Genomic DNA, 22,985 nt, shown 5'->3' with positions numbered 1-22,985 from the left:
AGTGTACTAAAGGAGGTGTACATAGCCTTTAATCCCAAAGCAGTGGTCTTACAGCTGGGAGCTGATACAATAGCTGGGGATCCCATGTGCTCCTTTAACATGACTCCAGTGGGAATTGGCAAGTGTCTTAAGTACATCCTTCAGTGGCAATTGGCAACGCTCATTTTGGGAGGAGGTGAGTACAAAGGAAGGTCACCACGAGAATTTGTTGACCTTCCCCCATGTTTTGTCCATTGACACTGAGGAAAACTTGGCTTTCTAAGATTGGATAATACCAACCTGCCCATGGTCCAGAAGGCTGAGTCAATGAACCTGCCACCTTCACAGTTCAGCATAAGGAAGTACTCTGACACACTTCTCCTCCTCAGCCTGGCATGTGCATTGACTCCTTGGCACTCTGAAGTCTAAGTTTCCATTCCTGAAGCAAAGGTGCTTTGGTTAAAGGTGACATCAGATCTTATTAAGAATAGAGAATGTTAACCCCAGTGGACTTTGATCCATCTTCTCTCAGTATAGCCTTTGAGTCCCAGTTCTAATCATTATCTTTTGGAAACATACCACTAAAATTCTAACCCTACTCACATATAAGTAGTAAACGCATGAATTAATTGAATATCTAAGCTGAATTCAAGAACAACTTCTCCCCCACTAAAAAAGCATGGATTTGTTACAATAAAGCAAAATTGAGAGATCTAAAGTGTCTCTTAGGCATTTTTGCCTTCAGAGTGTACCTTGTGCACAAAACACTTTGCCTTCAGTGTTTTGTATTACTTAACCATCAGAAAGCTGGGTCTATTCAATAGAAGCATTTACACATTTGTGAAAGGAACCTTTCACAAACCTCAACTACCTTTGAAGCTGCCTTGCTTAGAATCTTCTGTCTATCTGGCACAATCTTTATTCCATTAGATGAATGGACTGGTGTGTTAAAATAACATGATCAAGCAGATTGAGCTTAAAATTTATGTATTATGGAAGCGCTAATAGTTTGTTGTTTGTCAAACTGTTGTAAAAACCAAATTAGAGGAGATTGTGGGAAGGCCTTATGAAAATGAGTGAGCATTCAACACAAATACACAAGCCTGGTCCTTGGGCAGCCTCAAACCCTAGAGGGATCGAAATTAAAGGTGCTTACAAGAGACAACCTCTTATGAAAAGCTGGAGAGAAATGTATTAACTTCAACTCAAGGAAAAGATAAAATTGATAGGTGCCGCGGACATATTACTTTCCTTGACGGCACTAAAGACAGTGATTATGACACAGGTAGGGCCAGGGGGAAGAAGAAAAGCCCTTTCCTCAATATACATCTGTGTGAATCCGACTTTTGTTTAAGGCTACAGCCTTTACTTAGCACTTTCAAAGCCTCTTTGCTTTCTCAGCCCCAAGTCTTGGCTTTTGAATATATAACTCTTCTTATGTAATATGTGTATTCCTGAAAATACCTGTGCATAAATGGAATTTTTGCAAATCAAATCATACTGCATGTATGCCAGAGAGAGCTTGCTACTTAAAACCTATGGGGGTTCTTTTTGAAATCAAATAATCATACCCAATAATTTGATCAGATAAATTCAGATTTTCCATGTCAGGAGTGTTTAAAGTAATACCTGTACTATTTCACTTCAATTCTCAACCCCCAGTAACACATAGACAATTGGCAGAGATGGCCACGTGCCCAAACTTCAGTGGATCCCATTGAGGCCAAAAAGACACATTGTAGAAGCCCCAGCATCCCTGACCTTTCAAGGAATAGAAAGGCTTAAGAAAAGGGCACCATATGTCTCAATCTATACATGTTATTCCAGTGTAATTATTAATAGTGTCCCTTTTTTACTCTTAAAAGTGTACCATTGTGGATGATAAATGATATGGTCACCCTACCTAAAATAGACCAGATTCTATTTCCCTCAGGCTGCACTGAGGTTAGGAAATCTTTCCATTTTATCCTTACACTCTTGGAATTTAGTTAAAAGCCAAATGTTCTAGTGCTTGCATGGCAGAACACATCTATTCAGCACAAAAATATGCTGATTATTAGCCAGTATAATATGGCTGCTGGGTGACTGTGACAGGACCTGACGAGGTGAGTCAGAGCGTCAATCAGCAGTCCTTTTCTCATCTCATTCTCTTTGATCTCTGCCACTAGGCCTGTATTTTGTGGAGAAAAGGAATGCTGAAATGAAAAGAAAGAAGTCTGTTTCTGTCAGCATTTTCCTTTTCTCTTTCCTGGAGGTTTTCAGGGCTATATCTGCCAATAGCTTTAATATACAAGTCACATCCAGCAGTCATTTTATAGAATTGTTACAAAATTCATCACAGAAACCTTCACTTTGAGTAGGTCACCTCAAAAGATCTGGGTTCCAGGGATCTCAGTCTTACCAATGACTCTTGGTGAAATTGAGGACTTTGGAGTCCTCGGGTGCATATTTGTTCGGAGATGAGGGCCTTTTTAATCTTTGTAGGCCTTAGACTTCCCAGTTCCACATTGTGCATGGTCTGACTGCTTCACTAAAGACTGCCTACTAAGTGGTTCAAAAATATCATAAAGGGATGTTTAGGTGAAATTCTGCAAGTTAGAATTATCTTTCTAGCCCTTTTGTTAAAACATTTTTCTCTCCTTCCTTACCCCCCTTCCCTCTCCTGCTGTTCTGTGACTATTCTTTCCTAACTTCACAATTCTTGATGGAGACAGGAGGCTATAACCTTGCCAACACGGCTCGATGCTGGACATACTTGACCGGGGTCATCCTAGGGAAAACACTATCCTCTGAGATCCCAGATCATGAGGTAAGTAAGGCTCTGACAAGTCCTCTCTTCTTTAAGGGGAAGAGCTGAGTCATTCCACCTAATCAAAATCACGTCCTCACCACTCAATACCGTTTTGTTGAGAGACACTCCAATAACAATAACACACTGTCTTGGCAGAATAGTGGACTCTTGTTCCAAAATATCCAAGACCTTCTGCCTTTTTTTACAAGAGATCTCAAAGGCCAACCAACTTTAATTTCTCAATTAATTACAGAGACTGTGGGAAGGGGTCACCTGTTCACACAAAGAACTCTTTGGGATATGTGCATATTTTCATCCCCTAGACTCAAAAAAGAAGGGGCAATTTTTTTTAAATGTAGAAGCTGGGTTCTCCTCTATCTTTAAAAAGTCCTATTGGTGGTATGTCAAACCTCTGTTCTTTGGTGGTAGTCCTGGTCTCTCAATTTTCTTTGACTGATGTAAAATTTAAAAAACACACAATCACCACCAAGACAGGTCTGGTATTTTTCCAGCGATTAGTGGTGCACAAAAGTTGGGGCAGGACCATCCAAAATGTGAAACATGTCATTTGAACCTTTGCCATTTTCTTTAGTCATATGAGATGGGCTTTATGTTTTCCAAGGCATGGATGTCTGTTCTAGTTTTCTCAAAACAGGTGTCATAGAAAGCTCTCTGAGAGCTGTGAGTGTGCTGATGATCCCCTTTATCTGAAGGTGTACCCCTTCTCTTCCCACCCACCCTGACACCTGGTGGGAAGCGTGTTATCATAGATCAGGATGTGTAGCTGCAGGCTTTAGACTGTGACTTATAATAATGAATCAGTGGCTGCAACCCCACCTTCTCAAGCCATCTCCCAAGGAGTCGAGATGGTACTTGGGTTATAACATTTTGATTCCTGCTCGATGCAGAAGCTGTACACTTGGGAGCATTATGCTTTTACAAGTTACTATTATTTTTTAAAAACTAGAAACAAACTAATCTTCCAATTTTCTTCTAACCACAGGTGAGGTATAATATGTATCTCAGAAAAACCACTCTATGTGTCTAGAATACAAATAGAAGGCACTCTATAATTTCAGACAATTTGCTGGTGTCAAGGTTAATAGAAGTCTCTTTTCTTGACTTGACTTACCTTTATTCAGTATTTGGAAGCTTTATGAAATATAAAGGTAAGCGAACAAATTACATTTGTGAACAAATATAATCGCTGTTATTGCCGTGGGAATATCTCAGATTGCATTGCAATTTAAAGCGCTGAGACTTTAAAAACTGATCAAGTTATGTCAAAAAGTAGTTTTAAGATGTAGAAGCCTGAATTGAGAATGAGTGTTCTGTTCCTAGGAAACAATGCAAATCTATAGATTCATCTATCTTAAAAGGTTGATAAAATTTTAATAAAGGTGAATACTGCCTCTGGTACCTGGAGATGCCTGGCTGGTTGTGGACTTGGCCTTCTAGATAGACATGTCCTGTCTTTATACTGATATAGCCTGCTAGATTAAATGAGATATAATGTACGTCAGGTGCCTAACACACAGTTCTTGGCACACAACAGGCATTTTTGAAATGCAGGTTTTCTCCTTCCCCTTTGTATGCACCTAACAACTTCTGATACCCAGACATTTATGACTTTGTCATTCATAAATTTGTCCAAACCCTTTCGAATCCCTTCTGTCATATCCTTCTGGTATAAGAGATGTGAGTCATCCAAGAGGGAACAAAGAAGAAAATTGAAATGACAGTCTTCCAGGTACAATAAGATAACATTTTAATGAAAATTGCCAAAAATAGCCCACACAGTGTAAAGGCATATGTAAGTTTTGTGCCACAATACACAGTTGCACACAAATATCCTTGCAGTCCTCTGTAATCAGATCAACAAATGGTGGCTCAAAAAATATTTACTGAGTGCCCGTTGTGTGCCAGGCACTATACTAGGTGTCTTGGAAGATACAAAGACACTAAGACATCATCCCCTACCTCAAACAGCCTGGGATAAAGGGGGGTATGAGTGCTGAGGAGATATGTAGATACATAAATAAATATATTACACAGCAGAATAAGAGCCACAAGACTATAGGAACAATGGCTATGGATATGTGCCTCAAATATAAAGGGGATATAAAGGAGTGCACAAAATACCCTGCCCTCTATGAGCTGAAAATGTAATTGAGAAATCTAATCGGTGAAAAGGTCAGGACAGTGCTGCAGGCAGCCACAGTCTGCTGGCTAACCCCCTCACTGTCTTCCCTCTCAGTCTCGGCTTTTGTTCTTCTGTCTCCTAGGATAATAATCCTCCTCCTCCAGATGCCCTTTCCCCATCTCTCTATGATCTTCCTCAGTCCAGCTTAAAGCCCTATGCCTTTAAAAATCCCTTACCTAAATATACCAAGGCCCTTTGAGCTCTTCCTTCACGTTCATTTGTTCTTTTCATTCCTTTACCAAATATTCATTGGGCCCATACTGCTTGCCAGGCCCTATTCAGACCTGATACAGGGATACAAAGATTAACAAGATAAGCCCAGTGCTCTAAAAAATCTCATCATCTAATAGAGGGGACAGAACAATGTGCTCAACCCAGGACAGATGAGGAGCGTAGAGGAAATGTTTCACCAAGACTTTAAATTGAATATTGGAGGTTGACTGGGAGTTTGCCAGGTGAAGCAGATGGAAAGGCATTCTGGGCAGAAGGAATAGAAATTGGAAAGGACCTGGTGCCTTGTGTGACCAGGGAGAAGTTTGATATAGTGGAACACAGTGTTTATGAGAGAGAGAGAAGGATTAAGGCTTGAATGGAAATTGGAGCCAGATTATGAAGAGCCTTGAATGATGCACTAAAGAGCTTGCACTTTCTTCTGTGAAAACAGATGAGCTTTGGTCTTTAGAAAGCTCACTTGATAGAGCATGGAAGATACATTGCAAAAGGGAGAGAGCTGAGAAGGTCAAACCTGTTAAGAGGTTCAAGGACACTCCTATCACGCTCAAGTCTGTACCATTCCTTTGGTCATCTGTGGTTTCGGTTGTCTGCATTCCCCTTTAGTGCTCATCAGAGTGTTAACACCCACCAAGTTGATGTTCATTCATTGAATGAACAATTGAATCAATGAGTGTTTGAATAATAAGTGTCTCAACATTCGTACTGGAAAACTTATATTTTTAAGATGGAAGAATTGGAAGCATAATCTAGCCTTTTTCTGGAAACTATTTAACCCCAGTAGCAACTACCCATTCTTTGCAAGAAGTACCAGCTATCCCAGTAGGAAATAGATGTATCCATGGGAAAACACTAGATCACCAATGGAAGGAAGAGAGTTGGGAAGGCAAGTATTGGAAGTGATTAGTGGTGAAATTTCAGGCATAACCCTCATGAGATACAAAACCAATCATGCCCTAAAGCCATTGATCAAGGAGTTAGTTCCAGCCCAGGAATCGGGGAGCCAGGTTGGCCAGCCAGGCATGGAATAAGGAGGCAATCCCACTGGAAGAAGAGTTGGGCCCAGCGGGGAAGGTGAGAGGAATGGACCCTGCCCATATGACTGGCCCAAGTATCTCTACCATAGGGAAAGCCCAAAGGTGACATGGGGTCCCATAAAAAGACCAGTATGTGGCTAATTTAGCAAATCACCCACTACATGTAATAAGGCTTATGGACTATTATATAAGAATGTTGTGTAATCCAGTAATACTATTTGGATCCTATGATCTAGGATAGAGTAAGACAGTTATATTATAGACAATTATATTCATTTATACGTATATGTATACAGATATATCAGGTATGTGTATATACCTGAATCATAAAGTAGATCTTTAAACAAAATTTAGTGAACAAAAAATATTTATTTAAATAGACTCCTTTTGATGGACTGGTTAGACAAGTTATGCCTCATTCATATGAGGGAATATATATAGCCATTGAAAAGAATTAAGCTGATTTATATACAAGTGTATGTTACTAATGTAAAACAGTCTTGCATTGCAGTCTGTAGGTTTCAGTGAATTCATAGATTGATTTGGGGCAAAATAATATCTTAATATTTACTCTTTCAGTACATGAATTTGCTATCTCTTTCCATTTACTTAAGTCTTTAATTTCAAATTTTAATTTATACTTTTCAGTGAACAGGTCTTGCACAAATTTTGTTAAATTTATCCCTAAATATTTCATGACTTTGATGTTGTTATAAATGGTATTTTTAATTTCAATTTCTAATTGTTTGTTGCTAGAATATAGAAATACAAGTACAATTGATTTTTTTATATTTATCTTGAATAATGTAACATTGCTAAACATTAGCTCTAGTAACTTTTTTGTAGATTCTTTAGCATGTTCCATGTATACCAACATGTCATCTGTGAATAAAGAGACTTTTACTTATTCCTTTACAATCTTCATGCCTTTTATTTCTTTTTCTTGCTTTATTACACTGGTTGGGACCTCCAATGCAATGTTGAATAGAAGTGGTGAGAATGAACATCTTTGTCTTGTTCCTGATCAGTGGGGGAAAGCACTTAATCTTTCACTATGAAGTATGAAGTTAGTGGCAGGGATTTTTTTTAATATCCTTTATTAGGTTGAGGAAGTTCCTTTCTATTCCTAATTTACTGAGAATTTTCCTCACAAATGAGTGTTGAATTTTGTCAGACGCTTTTTCTTCATCTATTGAAATGGTCATATGGTGTCCTCTTATTCTGTTAATACAGTAAATTGCATTCACTGTTGCTTTTTTTTATGTTAAACTAACCTAGCAGTCCTGAGATAAACCCTACTTTGTTATGGTATATTACCCTTTTTATATATTGCTGGATTCAGTTTGTTGAAATTTTGTCAAGGATATTTGTGTCTATGTTAATGAGGGACATTGACCTTTTTTTTCTTTTCTTTTCTTTTCTTGTAATATCTTTGTCTGGTTTTGATATCAGGGCTATGCTGATCTTATAAAATGACTTGAGCAGTATCCCCAAGTCTGCTGTTTTCTGAAAGAGTTTATGTAAAATTGATACTGTGTCTTACTTAAATGTTTGATAGAATTTGTTAGTGAAAATATTTGAGCCTGGAGTTTTGTTTGTGGGAAGGTTTTTAATTATGAATTCTATTTCTTTAATAGTTACATGGCAAGTCAGACTTTCTATTTCTTCTTGCTTCCATGTTGATAATTTGTCTTCAAGGAATTTGCTTATTCACTCATAATTTTCCCTTATTGTTCTTTTAAAGTCTATAGGTCTATAGGACTATAGTGATGTCCCCTCTTTAATTCCTAGTATTGCTAATTTCTTCCCTTTTTTCTTGGTCATTTTAGCTTATGGTTTAACAGATTTAGTGAACTGTATTTTTTTCAGAGAACCAGCTTTTAGTTTCATTGACTTTATTTTTCTCTTTTCTATTTCATTATTTCTGCTCATATCTTTGTTGTCCTTCCTTCTACTTATTTTGCATTGATTTTTAGTTCTTTTTCTAGTTTCTTATGGTAGAAACTTAGTTCATTGATTTCAAGCCTTTCTTCTTTTTTAATATAAGTATTTTATGCTGCAAATTTGCATCTAAACACTGCTTTAGCTGCATCCCACAAATTTTGATATTCTCTTCATTTCCATTTGGTTCAAAATAGTTTCTAATTTTCTTCTTTGACTGATGTGTTATTTATAAGTGTGGGTTTTTAAAAATTTATTTCCAAATATTTGAGGACTTTCCAGATATTTTTCTATTAATATTAACTTTCATTTTGTTGTGCTCAGAGAACATACTTTGCATGATTTCAGTCCTTTTATATTTATTGCAATTTGTTTTATGGTCCAGCATATGATCTATCTTGGTGAATGTGTCATGCAATTTGTAAAGAATGTGTATTTTGCTGCTGCTGGATAGTATTTTCTATCATTATCAATTAGGTCAGGTTGGTTGAGAGTGTTATGTCATCTATATCCCTACTGATATTTTGTCTGCTTGTTCTGCCAGTTACTGAGAGAGTTGAAATCTCAACCATGATTTTGGATTTGGCTATTTTTCCTTTTAGTTGTGTCTGTTTTGGCTTTTTGTATTTTTGAGGCTTTGTTATTAGATGTATACACACTTAGGGTTGTTATATCTTCTTGATGAATTGACCCCTTTATTATTAAGAAATATCCATCTTTATTTCTGATAATATTCCTTGATCTAAAGTCTACATTGTCTGATTTTATTATTGTTGTACATGCTTTATTATGATTATTATTTGTATGGTATATCTTTTTCTGTCCTTTTACTTTTAAGCTATTTACGTCTTCATATTTACAATGGATTTCTTGTAGACAGCATAAAGTTGGGTCGTGATTTTCTTGTCCAGCCTGACAATCTCTGCCTTTTAGTTGGCATGCCCAGACCACTTATCTTTAAATTAATTATTTATACCTTCAGGTTTAAGTCCATCTTCCTATTTGTTTTCTATTTGTCCCCTCTGTTGTTTATTTCTTATTTTCTATTTTCCTGCCTTCTTTTGAATTAAATGAATTTTTTAAGGATTCCATTTATTTTCTGTATTTGCTTATTAGCTATAACTCTGTTTTAAATTTTTGTGGTTGCTCTGGGGTTTACAGTATGCATTTTCAACTTATCATAGTCTACCTTCAAATAGTATTACACTACTTCATGTGTAATATAGCACCCTTGTGACAGTATTCTTCCATTTTTCCCTTTTACTTCCATGTGCTATTGTAGTCATATATTTTACTTTTGCGTATGTTATAAACCCCATGATACATTGTTATTATCTTTTAAACTGTCAATTATATATTTTAAATTTTTAAAATATTTATTAATTCATTTAAAATAAGACTAATATTGCCTGTGCATGTTAGCACAAATAACATGTTGTAATTTTTTTAAAAAACTGTATTTTCCAAGACAAAAAGAAATCTCATGAGAAGAATGGTAATGCTATACATTTTTGCACAACTCTATAACATCTGGCTTAATAGATGACAGCTGACTTCTCATACCTGCTTCTACATTCAATGTGTTTTGATATTATTTTTGTTAATGTATATGGAGAAGATCCAACTTCACATAGATCTGTAGATGGAAAAGGGAAGTGTATTTTAATAACTTTTACAGGTCATTATGGATATTCTTCTTTGATACTACACAAAAACTCCATGGTAGTTTCTTAAAGGTTAATGCTGTGTGGAACCTGAAAACGTATCAGTGAACTTTGTATGTACTGTTACATCAAAATTCATTGATCATCTTGTACTCTGAAGGGATATTTGACCCATCTTATTCATATTGATTATTTGGAAAATATCGGTTCACTAAGTTATACAGATATTACAAATGTTGAAACACTTTATGCAGTATCAGAAATCACATTAAACTGATATGAATGCTGATTTCATTGGAAGAAAGCTTAAGTTTGGGGAAACTGTCAAGCTTATAGTGGCAGAGTGAAGTTTTTCAAAATTCTGATTTTCATTCAAAAACGTGTGAGGGACTTCCCTGGCAGTCCAGTGGTTAAGACTCCACACTTCACTGCAGGGTGCACAGGTTCAATCCCTGGTCGGGGAACTAAGATTCCACATGCTGTGTGGCATGGCCAAAAAAACCAAAGTGTATATTATCATTGGCAAAAAATAGTGTCAGTTATTGATATTTAACCTAAATTGGTAGGCTCACTTCATTTTTGAGAACATATCTGCCAAACATCCGAGTATTTAATCATGGTTTCTCCATTAGTTATTCTTCCTCACAAAAATGATATTCCATGAAAAGTAGCTGTTTAGGTCACAACTTAATCACAGATATGCTTTTCCTCAAGACAACTTCCTATTTTATCACACAGAATATTAAATCCAGGATCAAGATTTGATAATTTTTAGTGCTTCGCCAAAGCCATTCTTCAGTGAAACGGGGTTTTTTCTTTTTACTGTGTGTACACGGCAACAAAGAATACAATAAATGCTGGTATACTTTGGTACTACTCCCTTAATTTATATACCATGGTTCCAGCAGTTTTACCCACCATTGCTTTTGCACATTCATATGAATATAGTTGCTCTGGCATAAACCATATTTTATATTCATATATATATATATCATATATACCATAACCAAAAATATATACCATAAACATATATATGCATAAATATATAATATAAAATATATAAGTTGCTCCAGGATAAATGATGAGATTGAAACAAGTTATTCAGCACTTTCAATATTTTAGTACCACTTGTGATTGTTGCTAACCGTTCACATAAAAAAGGTCTTCTTCAAAGATTAGTGCTGATACCATATGACTACAAGCAGAACAGTAAGTCTAGCCACATTTATAGACTTGTCTGTTTTTAAGGTGAAAGTACAGTTCCACAAATGAGATAATAATTAAGTCTTTCCCTGAAAACTAATGAAAGAAATCATAGAAGATCTAAATAAATTGAGAGATACTATATAAATGGAGTGGAGAGTCAATATTGTAAACATGTCACCTATGGGAGAAAATGTCATATAAGAAGAAAACCCAAAGAAGAAAATACTAAATCAAAAGATGGATTTAGCACAGTTGAAGGATATAAGATCAATACATAAAAATCAACGATATTTCTATATACTAGCAATGAACAAATGGAGATGGAAATTAATGTTAAGAGAATGAAAGGACAGGCCACAGACTGGGGTAAAATACTTACAAATAATAATCCAATAAAAAGGAGATATATCCAGAATACATAAATAACTCTCAAATGCAATATTAAGAAAATAAGCAACACAATAAAAAGTAAAAGAAAAAAATAACTAAATCTCCATGTTTAGAGCTAAATGTTTAAATAAATAAGTTACTGTGCCATTGAAAACAGGCAGTGCTATGAGTTATTTTACTAACCTTTCATCCAGTGGGCATTGAGCAATGTCAACTGTCTAAGGCTTCACTGATCTCTAAGCTATTATGTGAATTTCTCCAGCCCATGCAGTGCAATAACTTATGCATAAGATGCTTCAGTGGCTTTTTCATTTCTAGTTTGAAAAGCTCTAACAAACAATTTTTGGTTTTTAATAAGCTCATCATGTCTACACTTAAAATATTCAATTTCTTTCCCTTCCACTATGAATGAATGGTCTGAAAATGATGCCACAACTTAAATAATGAATTATTTTGAAACTATATGAAAGTGTTCTGTGGCTAAGACACTGCAAGGTAAATTAATGACATATATAAAGATAATTGTAATCATGTTTTCATTCATTACTTACAATTTCACCACATGTTTATGAAGTAAATATCTTCCTTCCTTGAGTCAGAGCCCTCACCAATACTGCAGTTTCATCTTTTTCAGCATCTTCAAACATAGATATTGCAGCTTAGGTTTGACAAAGCAAGTCTTCTAATCTCCTTTATTAAGCCAACAATCTATATTCTTGTTGTGTTCTATCTAGGTGGAAGTAAAATTCTAGGATTTCAAAATAATGGTTTTCTAAATAAAAATAGTTACAGAGATTATAGCAGGTATGACTAAGGGTACATTTTCCATGTCCTTCTTATGGTTAGGGAGTCCAGGTACTGGTCATGGTGCCAGTACTTCAGAGGGGAGAACTGAGAAGCTTAAATGAAGGGATGGAAGAAAAGACCCAGAGCCCAATGAGGCAAGCGATCTCATAGTAGGGGCACCTGCTGTATGGACCCCAGCAGGAGATGCAGGGAGACTAGATAACTACTCATACCAGCCAAGGGATGCAATGCTCAGGCTAGAATGCATCTATTAGCAGCTCTGGACCACATCTCCTATATCCACAGCTAGGCTGTGCCACCTTTTGACTGGACTGTGTTGCTCCACTTACTCTGCTACCAGGCTGACAGCCTTCCTCACTGCTCCATGGTCTTCAGTGGCACTCCTTTGCAGTCAGCAAATATACAGCCACCACTGGACCTGCCTCTCTCAACGCTGCCCTAAATTATCATTTAAAGAAATTTAAAGATGAGTTAAAAAAGATCTTTTATATTTACACTTTGCAGCATTTTTCAATCCTTTGTGTAGGTCCAGGTTTCCATCTGGTAAAAGTTACATTCTTTTAAAGAACTTAACTAAAACAACTTAAGTTTTCTCATGGTATAGGTCTGCTAGCAACAATATCTCTTGGCTTTTGTTTGAAAAGTCTTTACTTTGTCTTAATTTTTGAAGGATATTTTCACTAGATATAGAGTTCTAAGTTGATCATTTTTTTCCTTCAGAACTTTGAAGATATCACTCCGTTGTCTTCTTGCTTGCACATCTCCTCATGAGAAGTCTGTAATCATTCTTAGCTTTATTCCTTTGTATAATATATACCTTTTTCCCCCCTTCTGGCTGCTTTTAACTTTTCTCCTTGTGACTAGACTTCAGCAACTTGATTAGTTTGTCCCGGTATGGTTTTCTTTGTGTTTATCCTGTTTTGGTATTCATTGAGCTTCTAGGATCTGAGGGTTTATAGTTTTCATCAAATTTAGAAGTATTTCAGCCATTATTTATATTATGTCCTTTCTTTTTCTCTTCTACTTCTGGGACTCCAATTAAACCTGATAGATCAGTTCTATTGTCCCATAGGTCACTGCAACCCCCTTTTTAAAATTTTTTTAATTTTTAAATTTTTCTTTTATTTATTTATTTATTTTTGGCTGTGTTGGGTCTTCATTGCTGCGTGCAGGCTTTCTCTAGTTGTGGCGAGCAGGGGCTACTCTTCGTCACAGTGCACGGGCTTATTGTGGTGGCTTCTCTTGTTGCAGAGCACAGGCTCTAGGCTCACGGGCTTCGGTAGTTGTGGCACATGGGCTCAGTAGTTGTGGCTTGTGGACTCTAGAGCGCAGACTCAGTAGTTGTAGCACATGGTCTTAGTTGCTCCATGGCATGTGGGATCTTCCCAGACCAGGGATCGAACCTGTGTCCCCTGCATTGGCAGACGGATTCCCAACCACTGCACCACCAGGGAAGTCCGTGCAACCCCCTTTTTTTTCAGTCTTTTTTTTCTCTTTACTATTCATTTTGAGGAGTTTCTATTGCTTTGCCTTCAAGTTTATTGATTTTTTGTTCTGCAGTATGTAACTGCTGTTAATCCCATCCAGTGAAATTTTCCTTTCGAATATTTGACTTTTCATCTCTATAATTTCTATTTTTAAAAATACTTTCCAAGAAATTAAATCTTTTTAAAAAGCTAACCAAGAATAACATCTTTCCATTTCTCTTATTGTGTTCCTATTTTCTTTACATCCTTGAACATATGGAGCACATTTATAATAGCTGTTTTAAGGTGCTTGTCTAGAATTCCATTATCTCTGTCATTCCTGAGTCTGTTTCTGTTGACTGATTTTCTCTGGGTTGTAGATCACATTTTCCTGCTGTTTAGTTTAGTTTAGTAATGTTTAGTAATTTTTTTAATTCAGTATCCAACATCATGAATTTTGCATTGTTGAGTGCTGGATTTTTTTGTATTGATTTAGAGAGGATTGTACTTTTTTCTGATATTGTGGATATCAGATAAGTGGATAAGTTATTGTGGATCAATTTGATCCTTTCAAGGTTTGTTTTTAAGCATATTTAGAGTAAATCTTGAGTAGCCTTTAACTCTAGGGCTAATTTAGCCCATTTTAAAGGCACTGCTCTGACGTTTCTACTTATGCCCCATGTATTCAGTGAGGTCTCTCCACTTTGGTCCTGTGTGAACTCTAGGAAGTGTTCATCTTACAACTTCTCAGTAATTGTTTCCCTGGAAGTTTTTCTAGACTGTCTTTGTGGAGTTTTACTCTGTACATGTTCAGATTGGTATTCATCAAGAGACTCAAGGGGACCTCTATGCATACTTCTATTACTCTTTTTTTGGCTTAGCTCCATTCTCACAATTTCTAATTGCCCTGGCCTTTCAGAACTCCAGTTTCTGTCTTCTCTACTTGTAGATTGCTAGGGTTGCAATCGTGTTCTACAGTCCAGGGATTACCTCCAGGCAGAAAGCTGGGGTGGTGGTAGGGCTCACCTCATTTGTATCCCTTTTCTCTCAGATCACTGTCTTGTGTTGCCTCTTGTCCAGTGTCTGAAAATAAATGTTTCATATATTTTGTCAATTTTCCAGTTGTTTTCGAAGAGAAAATAATTCCACATCTTCTTTCCCCTCACAGCCAGAAGTGGAAGCCCTTTAATTATCTGCTCTTAATTTTTTTTCTGCCTTCATTTTTGAATATTTTTTCTGGATATAAAATTCTACATTGACAGTTTTTATTTTCTTCTGGCCTCCATTATTTCTGATGGAATGTCAGTCTTATCATTGTTTCCCTGTGTATAATATGTCTTATTTCTTTGGCTGCCTTTATAAATTTATCTTTGGTTTTCAGAACTTTGACCATGTGCCTTAGTGTACTTTTGTTTGTATTTACCCTGTTTGGGATTCCCTGAGTTCCTGGATCTGTGGGTTGCAGTTTTGGATATAATTTGGAAAATTATCAGCTGGTACTTCACTTTTTTCCCCCTGTTCTCTTTCTTCTGTCTTTCTGGGACACCAGTTACACGTGTGTTGGATTGATTGATAGTGTCCTACAAGTCACTGAAACTCTCATTTTTCTTCCAGTATTTTTTCTCTATGCTTCAGTTTGCTTGATTTCCATTGATCTATCTTCAGGTTACTAATTCTTTCTTCTTTAGTATTCAATCTGCTATTAATCCCATCCAATGAATTTTTTATCCCATCTCACCCAATGATTTTTTTAAACTTCTTCACTTTGAAATGTTTTAGATCCAGAGAGTTGCATAGTACAGCAAGGTCCCATGTACCCTTCACTCAGTTTCTCCCAATGGTAATATATAACTGTGGTACAATATCAAAACCAGGAAATTGACATTGGTACAATACACAGACCTTATTCAGATTTGACAAGCTTTACATGCACTCACTTGTGTGTGTGTGTATGTGTGTGTGTGTGTGTGAGAGAGAGAGAGAGAGAGAGAGAGAGTGTGTGTGTGTGTATTTACTCCTTTGCAGTTCTATCACATATATAGATTCATGTAACCACTACCACAGTCAGGATACAAAACTGTTCCATCACTACAAAGACTCATGCCTTGTGCTACTCTTTTATAACTGCTGCTGCCTTCTTCTCTTCCCCCACCCCATTCCTAATCCCTGTAAGCCACTAGTCTGTTCTTCATGTCAACAGTTTTTTTCATTTAGAGAACGTGATATAAATGGAATTATGTAGTATATGACCTCTTGAGATTGGCTTTTTCACTCTGTAATCCCTTGAGATCTGTCCAAATTATTTCATAAATAAATAATTCATTCCCTTTTATTGCTAAATAATATTCCATGGTATAGATATACCATAGTTGTTTAACCATTTATTCACTGAAGAACATTTGAGTTGTTTCCAATTTATGGCTATTAAAATTAAGCATTCATGTATAGTTTTTGTTTGAATGTAATTTTCCATATCTCTGGGATCAATGCCCAGGAATACAATTGCTGGATCATATGGTGTGTATAGGTTTGCTTATTTAAGAAACTGACATTTGTGCTTTCTTTTTATTACTGTTTACACAGTATATCTTTTTCCATCACTTTTATTTCAACTTCTCTATATCATTATATTTAAAGCGACTCTCTTGTAGACAGGCTATTATTGGGTCATGTTTTTAATCCATTTGGCCAATCTCAGTCTTTTAATTGGTGTGTTTAGACCATTTGCCTTTAATGTAGTTATTGATAAGTTAGGGCTTAAGTCTGCCAGTTTATTGTTTGTTTTCTGTTTGTTCCCTATTTTCCTCCTGCCTATTACTTGAACATTTTTTAGGAATGTCACTTTTATTTATCTATAGTGTTTTTCAGTGTTTCATATAGATTTTTTAGTGATTGCTTTAGGTATTAAATTATATATATGTAACTTACCACAGTCTATTGGTATCAACATTTTGCTACTTTGAGTGAGCTATAGAAGCCTTACCTGCCTTTATTTCCCTTTACCTTCCTCTCTAATATATCTTAAATTTTTCCTCTACATGCACTGAGAACCACATTAGACAATGTTATAGTTTTTGTTTCAACCATCAAACTTAATTTTTAAAACTCAAGAGGAGAAGGAAACTGCTCTATTTACCCATATTTTTACTCTTTCTGTTGTCCTCCCTTCCTTCTTGATGCTCTAAGATTTCTTCTTTTATCATTTCCTTTCTGTTTGGAGAACTTCCTTTGCCCATTCTCTTAGGGTATGTCAGATGAAGATAAATTCTTTTTGTTTTCCTTCATCTGAGAATGTCCTGATTTGTCTTTCACTCCTGAAGGATATTTTCACCAAGTATAGAATTCTGAGTTGGCAGTTATTTTCTTTCAGCACTTAAAAAATGTGCCTTTTTCTTCTGGCTTCCATGGTTTCTGATGAGAAATCCACTGTCATTCAAATCATTGTTTCCATAATGGTGGAAATGTAAAATGATGCATCATTTCTCTCTATCTGCTTTCAAGGTTTTGGTTTTGCTCTTTTGTCTTTATTTTTCGAATATTTGATTATAATGTTATTTGTAGTGGATTTCTTTGTGTTTGTCCTGTTTAGGTTCATTCAGATTCTTGAATCTGTAGGATTATATCTTTCACCCAACTTGGGGATGTTTCAGCCATTATTTCTTTGAATATTTTTAAAATTCCATCTTATTTATCTTCACCTCCTGGGGCTCTGATGACACAAATGTTTGATCTTTTGTCTTGTCCAACAGGACCCTAAGTCTCTCTTCATTATTTTTTGGTCTATTCTCTCTCTCTGTTTTTCAGATTGGGTAATTTCTATTGCTCTACTTTCAAATTCACTAATTCTTTTCTCTGTCATCCCCATTTTCCTATTAAGCCCATCAGTAAGTTTTTTTGTTTTGGTTATTGTATTTTTCAGTTCTAAAATGTCCATTCTTTATGTCTTCTGTTTCCTTGTTGATACTTTCTATTTTTTCACTTTGTTTCTGGCATGCTTCTGAATGCTTCTAATTGCTTCTGAAACATTGTTATGACAGCTACCTTAAAATCCTTATCAGGTAATTCTGACATGTGTCATCTTGGTGTTAACATTTGTTGATTGTCTTTTCTCATTCAAGTTGAGATTTTCCTGATTCTTGGTATGATGAGTGAGTTTTTATTTGAACTTGGAGATTTTGGATCTTATATTATGAGACTCTGGGAACTCTGAACTCTGTACTCTAATAAGCCTGCAGCTTTCTTCTTGAGCTCTACCATATACCACTAATGGTAAAATATATATAACTAATGAGCCTTACCCAGCATAGTTCCCTTCTTTCAAGGGTTGAATTTCCTCTAGTTTCTACCTGGTTTTGGATGTTCTATACTACCTTCAACTTATCATGATTGTTACTGTGATAGAAGCTACTCTATCATTACCAGAATACAGAAGTCAGGACTTACTTTTCATTGTATACCTTTTGGTACCTTTTGACGTTTTGAAATATTGGTAATATTTGAAATATTTTTGGTAATATTGGTAATATTTGAAATACCTTTTGACGTTTGAAATATTGGTAAAACTACTCACAAACAGGGACATGTTTCTTCTTATCCTCAATGCTGAGAATTTGGTACCCAGTAAGTGCTTAAACATTAAAAAAACTGAACATAGTGCTGCTGTATTGGATGCTATGTGGATTTAGCCTAACAGCCCTTGCTGACACGGAGCTCATAGAACAAAATATTTAAAACATATTTAAATGAAATATTATCATTTTATATGAACAAATGTGAGTATGAATAAATACAAATACTACAAATTTTATATTTGAGTTTTATATTTAGATGAGGTTATAGTACCAGGCATTCAGCAAACTGTCATTCTATTGCAGAAAAGCTTCATAGAAGTAGAATCTAGGAACTTTTGAATGAGAAAAGAATTTAACATTTATTAAGTACCAATTATATCCCATGTAAGTATATCCATATGCCAGGTCCTTTACATAAATTATCTCATTTATGTCTCTTAGCAACCCTGGGAGGTAAGCATTATCCCCCTATGAGAAAAATAAGACTCACCAACTAACTTGGCTAGTAATGAAACAGCAGAGCCAAGACTGAAACTCAAATTTTTTGAATTTGGGGCTTATCCTCCTCTACTTTAAAGAATAAGACCCAGGGTTTTAGTATAAACAATACATGGGAGAAAAATAAGCATTTATTAAACATCTACTTCTGACCACACAACATGCCACATTATTTCATTTAGTTCTCAAAGCATTATTTTATTCGATCCTTACAGTAATGAGAAAGGAAGAAAGAAAACTAAGATTTGTTGAGCACTTGTTGTGTGCCTAACACTTCAGTAGGGCTTATGTAAGTTCCCTCACATGGTCTCCTAACAGCCCAGTGAAACCTGTATTGCCCCCAAGCTAGGAAGAAAGTAGGCTGAGCTTCCTTCACACTTGCCTGCCTCCCGAGGCAGCTCTAAAAGACATCCCTCCAGGATGCATGTTCCCAAACATTTTGCAGAACCTATATTCCACAAAATAATGAGTTTTTAAAGTACAGTCCAGGTAACACAAAGGTCTTTCCATACGAGTTGCTTTTTAATCTTTTGGTGGTCATGGACCCCTTTGAGAATCTGACGGCCCCTCCTCCCATATAAATGCTTACAATTACACAATTTTGGATACAATTTCAGAACATTCAAAAATTTCCTAAAGCCTGTCAATGGACTCTTTGTTTAAAACAAACAAACAGAAACCCACTCTAAAGAACAGAAATAAATCTTAGGAAACAAGAGAGCTTATTAATGCTTCAATTATTGAGTTTTACAAATCCTCTAGAACACTAACCACCTATATTTGACCATTCTATTATGTTTCACAAAGTAGATATTAGTCCTGTTTCTCTTTTGATTTTTGAGCCTTGGCACTATTAACCTTTCTGGTGGTATAATTCTTTGTTGGGGGGTGTTGGGGTGCTGATCTATGTGTTATAGGATGCTGAGCAGCACCCCTGCCCTCTACTCACTAGATGCCAGGAGCACACTCCCTGCATCTCCCAGTTTTGACAACCAAGAATGTACTCAGACATTAACAAATGTCCCCTGGGAAGAGGCAAAATCACCCCCTGTTGAGAACTGCTGGTTTGTACTAATTACAGTCGTCACTCCTGAGTCACTCACAAGGATAAAGGGCCTAACATCCAGACTTTTAAAAAGTATTTCCTTTTCTTGCTTGATTAAGATCTCCTACAATACTTCTCAACTGGGTTAAGCAAGATTATTCATCTCCCAATTAAATTGCTACCTGAAGTTGTAAAGCTTTTCTTACAGAAGGGACCAAAAGGAACTTCACATAGCCACCCTGCTTTACTGATTGAATGATTGACTTATCAAGTCAGTCAGTCATTCAAGGAATACTTATTGAATGCTAACAAAGTGCCAGACACTGTGCCAGGTGCTGGGGCTACAATGGTGACCAGTGTAGATATGGTCACTGCATCACGGAGTGTGCAACCTGGTGAGGAAGACAGACTACAGGGCAAGTAAAAAATAAGTGAAGATATTTATAAACTGTGGTAAGAGCCATGATGGAAGCACACAAAATACAGAGGTAGCGACTAACAGAGGGACTTAGATAGGCTCACTAGGAAAGACACTCTAAAGATGTGATATTTTAGGCTAGAACTCAAAGGGTGAGAAGTGCCAGCCAGGTTCAAAAAAAATCAATTAGAGGGCAAATGTTCCAGGCAGAGTAGGCAACCATGTGGAAAGACCCTGAAGCAAGAAAGAGCTTGGTGTGTTCTGGGTATTGGAAGAAGGCTACTATGACTAGCGCTAGTGAGTAAGGGGCAAGGGGCCAGACCCTGCAGGGCTCTGTAGCCCATGGTGAAGAGTTGGATCGCATTCTTAATAGAGTGAGAAGCCACTGAAGGCTTTTAACTAGGAGAGGTACCATGATTTGATGTACATTTTAAAACAACTCTGGCTGCGGTATGGAATGGAGGGTGGGTGGTGTGAATGGAAGTATAGAGACCAGTTAGGAGGCCAGGTGCCAGTTGAGAGATGGTGGTGGTAGCAGTGGAAATGAGAATAATGACATATTTTGGAGATAGAACTGACATAATATGTCAGGGTGAGGGTGAGGGAAATGGAGGAATCAAAGTTTCTGACTCAAACATTTCAGTGGTGGAATGTATTGAAATGGGAAAGACCAGCTTGGCAAAAGATAGAGACATTCTTTTCCTAGTCAAGTGAGCCACAAATGCGGATACCTAACTTTTCCATGAAAAGGGAGGCAGTTCAGTTCAACAGGCACCTACTATATGGGCACAATGCTAAGTGCTGAAGGTACAAAGAAGTAAAAGACATATCCCTTTGCTCAAAGAGCTTACAGTCCAGCAGGGGAGACAGACATACATAGGCAACTTCAGTTCGTTGTGTTAAACGCCGTTAGAGGCATGTACAGAGTCTATAAGGTCATAGAAGAAAGCAAATTACTCAGACTGTGTCAGAGGCATGGGAGTCAAGGAAGATATCCTGAAGATGATGTCTGGCTAAGGACTGAGCCGAGGATTAGCCAGGCAGATAAGTGTGTGAAAGTATAGAAGGTTAAGGAAACAGCAGTAGAAAGGCACACAGCCATGAAACAGCATGATGCCTTTAGGGAATTATAAACAGTGCAGTATTACCAGAACATAAGTTTGAAGGCAAGGAATGAGAGGAGATGAGACTAGATAATAACATTGACAGTAGCAAACAGTTATTGCGCACTTATTATATGCCAGGCAGTGTTCTAAGTGCCTTACATGGATATGTCATGTAATTCTCACAATCATAATACCAATATGGAAACTGAGACAGAAGGAGATTGGGTACCTTGCCCAACGTGGCACACCATCAGAGCTGAGATTCAAAGCAGGCAGTTTAACTCCAGAGCCCATGCTTTTAACCACAGAAAGCTGTGTCATGCTGAAGAACTGAGAATGTACCAACAGGTACTGCCAACAGGCAGTACTGAGTCATGGAAGGGCAGTGACATGGTCAGATCTGTGTTTTGCTGAGATGATTCAGGATAGATTTAAGAGAGACCAGGCTGGAGACTGTTGCAATATGTCAGGCAAGTGATGAAGAGAGTTTAAAGTAGGGATGAAGACAATGGAAAGATTTAAAAAATGTTTAAGAGACAGAATTAGCACAACTTGGTGATTAATTGGATTCTGAAGGTAAAGGAGGAGAAATCTAGGATGTCACCGTGGTTTTGATGACTGGATGACATTACTGCATGATGAATACAGGAGGAGGAGCACTACAAGTGAGCCAGTTTTTACGTTGAGTACCAGGTGCCAGTAGAACACCCAAGTGGATCTGACCAAGATGCAGTTGGATTTAAGAGTCTGAAGTTCAGGGGATATATTCAACTGGATATAGATCTGAGTATCAAGAGTGTGTGATTCAAACCATGAGAATAAAGAGATTACCTGTGAAGAGTGTGTAAGAAGGAGACCATAGAGCCAAGGAGGGGGTCTTGAAGAATTTCAGTGTTTAAAAGACCAGTAAAAATGAGCTTACAGGGCTTCCCTGGTGGCGTAGTGGTTGAGAGTCCGCCTGCCGATTCAGGGGACATGGGTTCATGCCCCGGTCCGGGAAGATCCCACATGCCGCGGAGCGGCTGGGCCCGTGAGCCATGGCCGCTGAGCCTGCGCATCCGGAGCCTGTGTTCCGCAACGGGAGAGACCACAACAGTGAGAGGCCCGTGTACCGCAAACAAAATAAATAAATAAATAAAAAATGAGCTTACAAAGGAGACTGAAAAAGTATGTTAAGGATAAGCAGTATAGCACAGTGATTAAAATCATGGACTCTGGATCCAGTCTGTATGATTTTTTATTCTCTAGGCTCTGCCACATGCCAGCTGTGTGACTTTTGGCAAGTTACTTCACCTCTAAGCCTCAGTTGTTTGAGAATTAAATGTACCTGTAATTAATGTAAAGCCCTTAGAATAGTGCCTGATAAACACACAGTAATTATTAGCTAATACTTACTAGGAAGAAAAGCAGAGTAGGATTATGGAAAACAGAAGTTGAAAGTTTAAGATGAAGAGAATTCTCAGATGTGTCAGGTATAGCTGAGAGGTCCAATAAGCTATAGACCTACAAGTATGAAGTAGAATTTGGCAAAATGGAGGCTACTGGTTACCTCGATGAGAAAAATGTCAATTATATGTGGAATCTAAAAAAAATGATACAAATGAACTTATACAAAACAAACAGACTCACAGA

At 36.9% G+C, this 22,985-nt stretch overlaps 1 protein-coding gene and 1 long non-coding RNA gene across 3 annotated transcripts in view; one reads left to right on the top strand and one right to left on the bottom strand.

The window, feature by feature from the left end:
- HDAC8 (histone deacetylase 8) overlaps window positions 1-22,985 on the top strand; it is a 244,890-nt gene that overhangs the window by 106,768 nt on the left and 115,137 nt on the right. For both annotated transcript variants that reach the window (XM_079911615.1, XM_079911616.1), the window contains exons 8-9: window positions 3-175; window positions 2,694-2,788. In XM_079911615.1, coding sequence (XP_079767741.1) covers window positions 3-175; window positions 2,694-2,788 — 268 coding nt within the window. The remainder of the gene's footprint in view (window positions 1-2; window positions 176-2,693; window positions 2,789-22,985) is intronic.
- The window catches only part of LOC307180951, a 142,285-nt gene that overhangs the window by 58,743 nt on the left and 60,557 nt on the right, over window positions 1-22,985 (bottom strand). The window lies entirely within an intron of this gene.

Source organism: Stenella coeruleoalba (genome assembly GCF_951394435.1).
Source record: "Stenella coeruleoalba genome assembly, chromosome: X".
Classification (NCBI taxonomy): Eukaryota; Metazoa; Chordata; class Mammalia; order Artiodactyla; family Delphinidae; genus Stenella; species Stenella coeruleoalba.
This window is presented reverse-complemented; position numbering and strand designations above follow the sequence as displayed.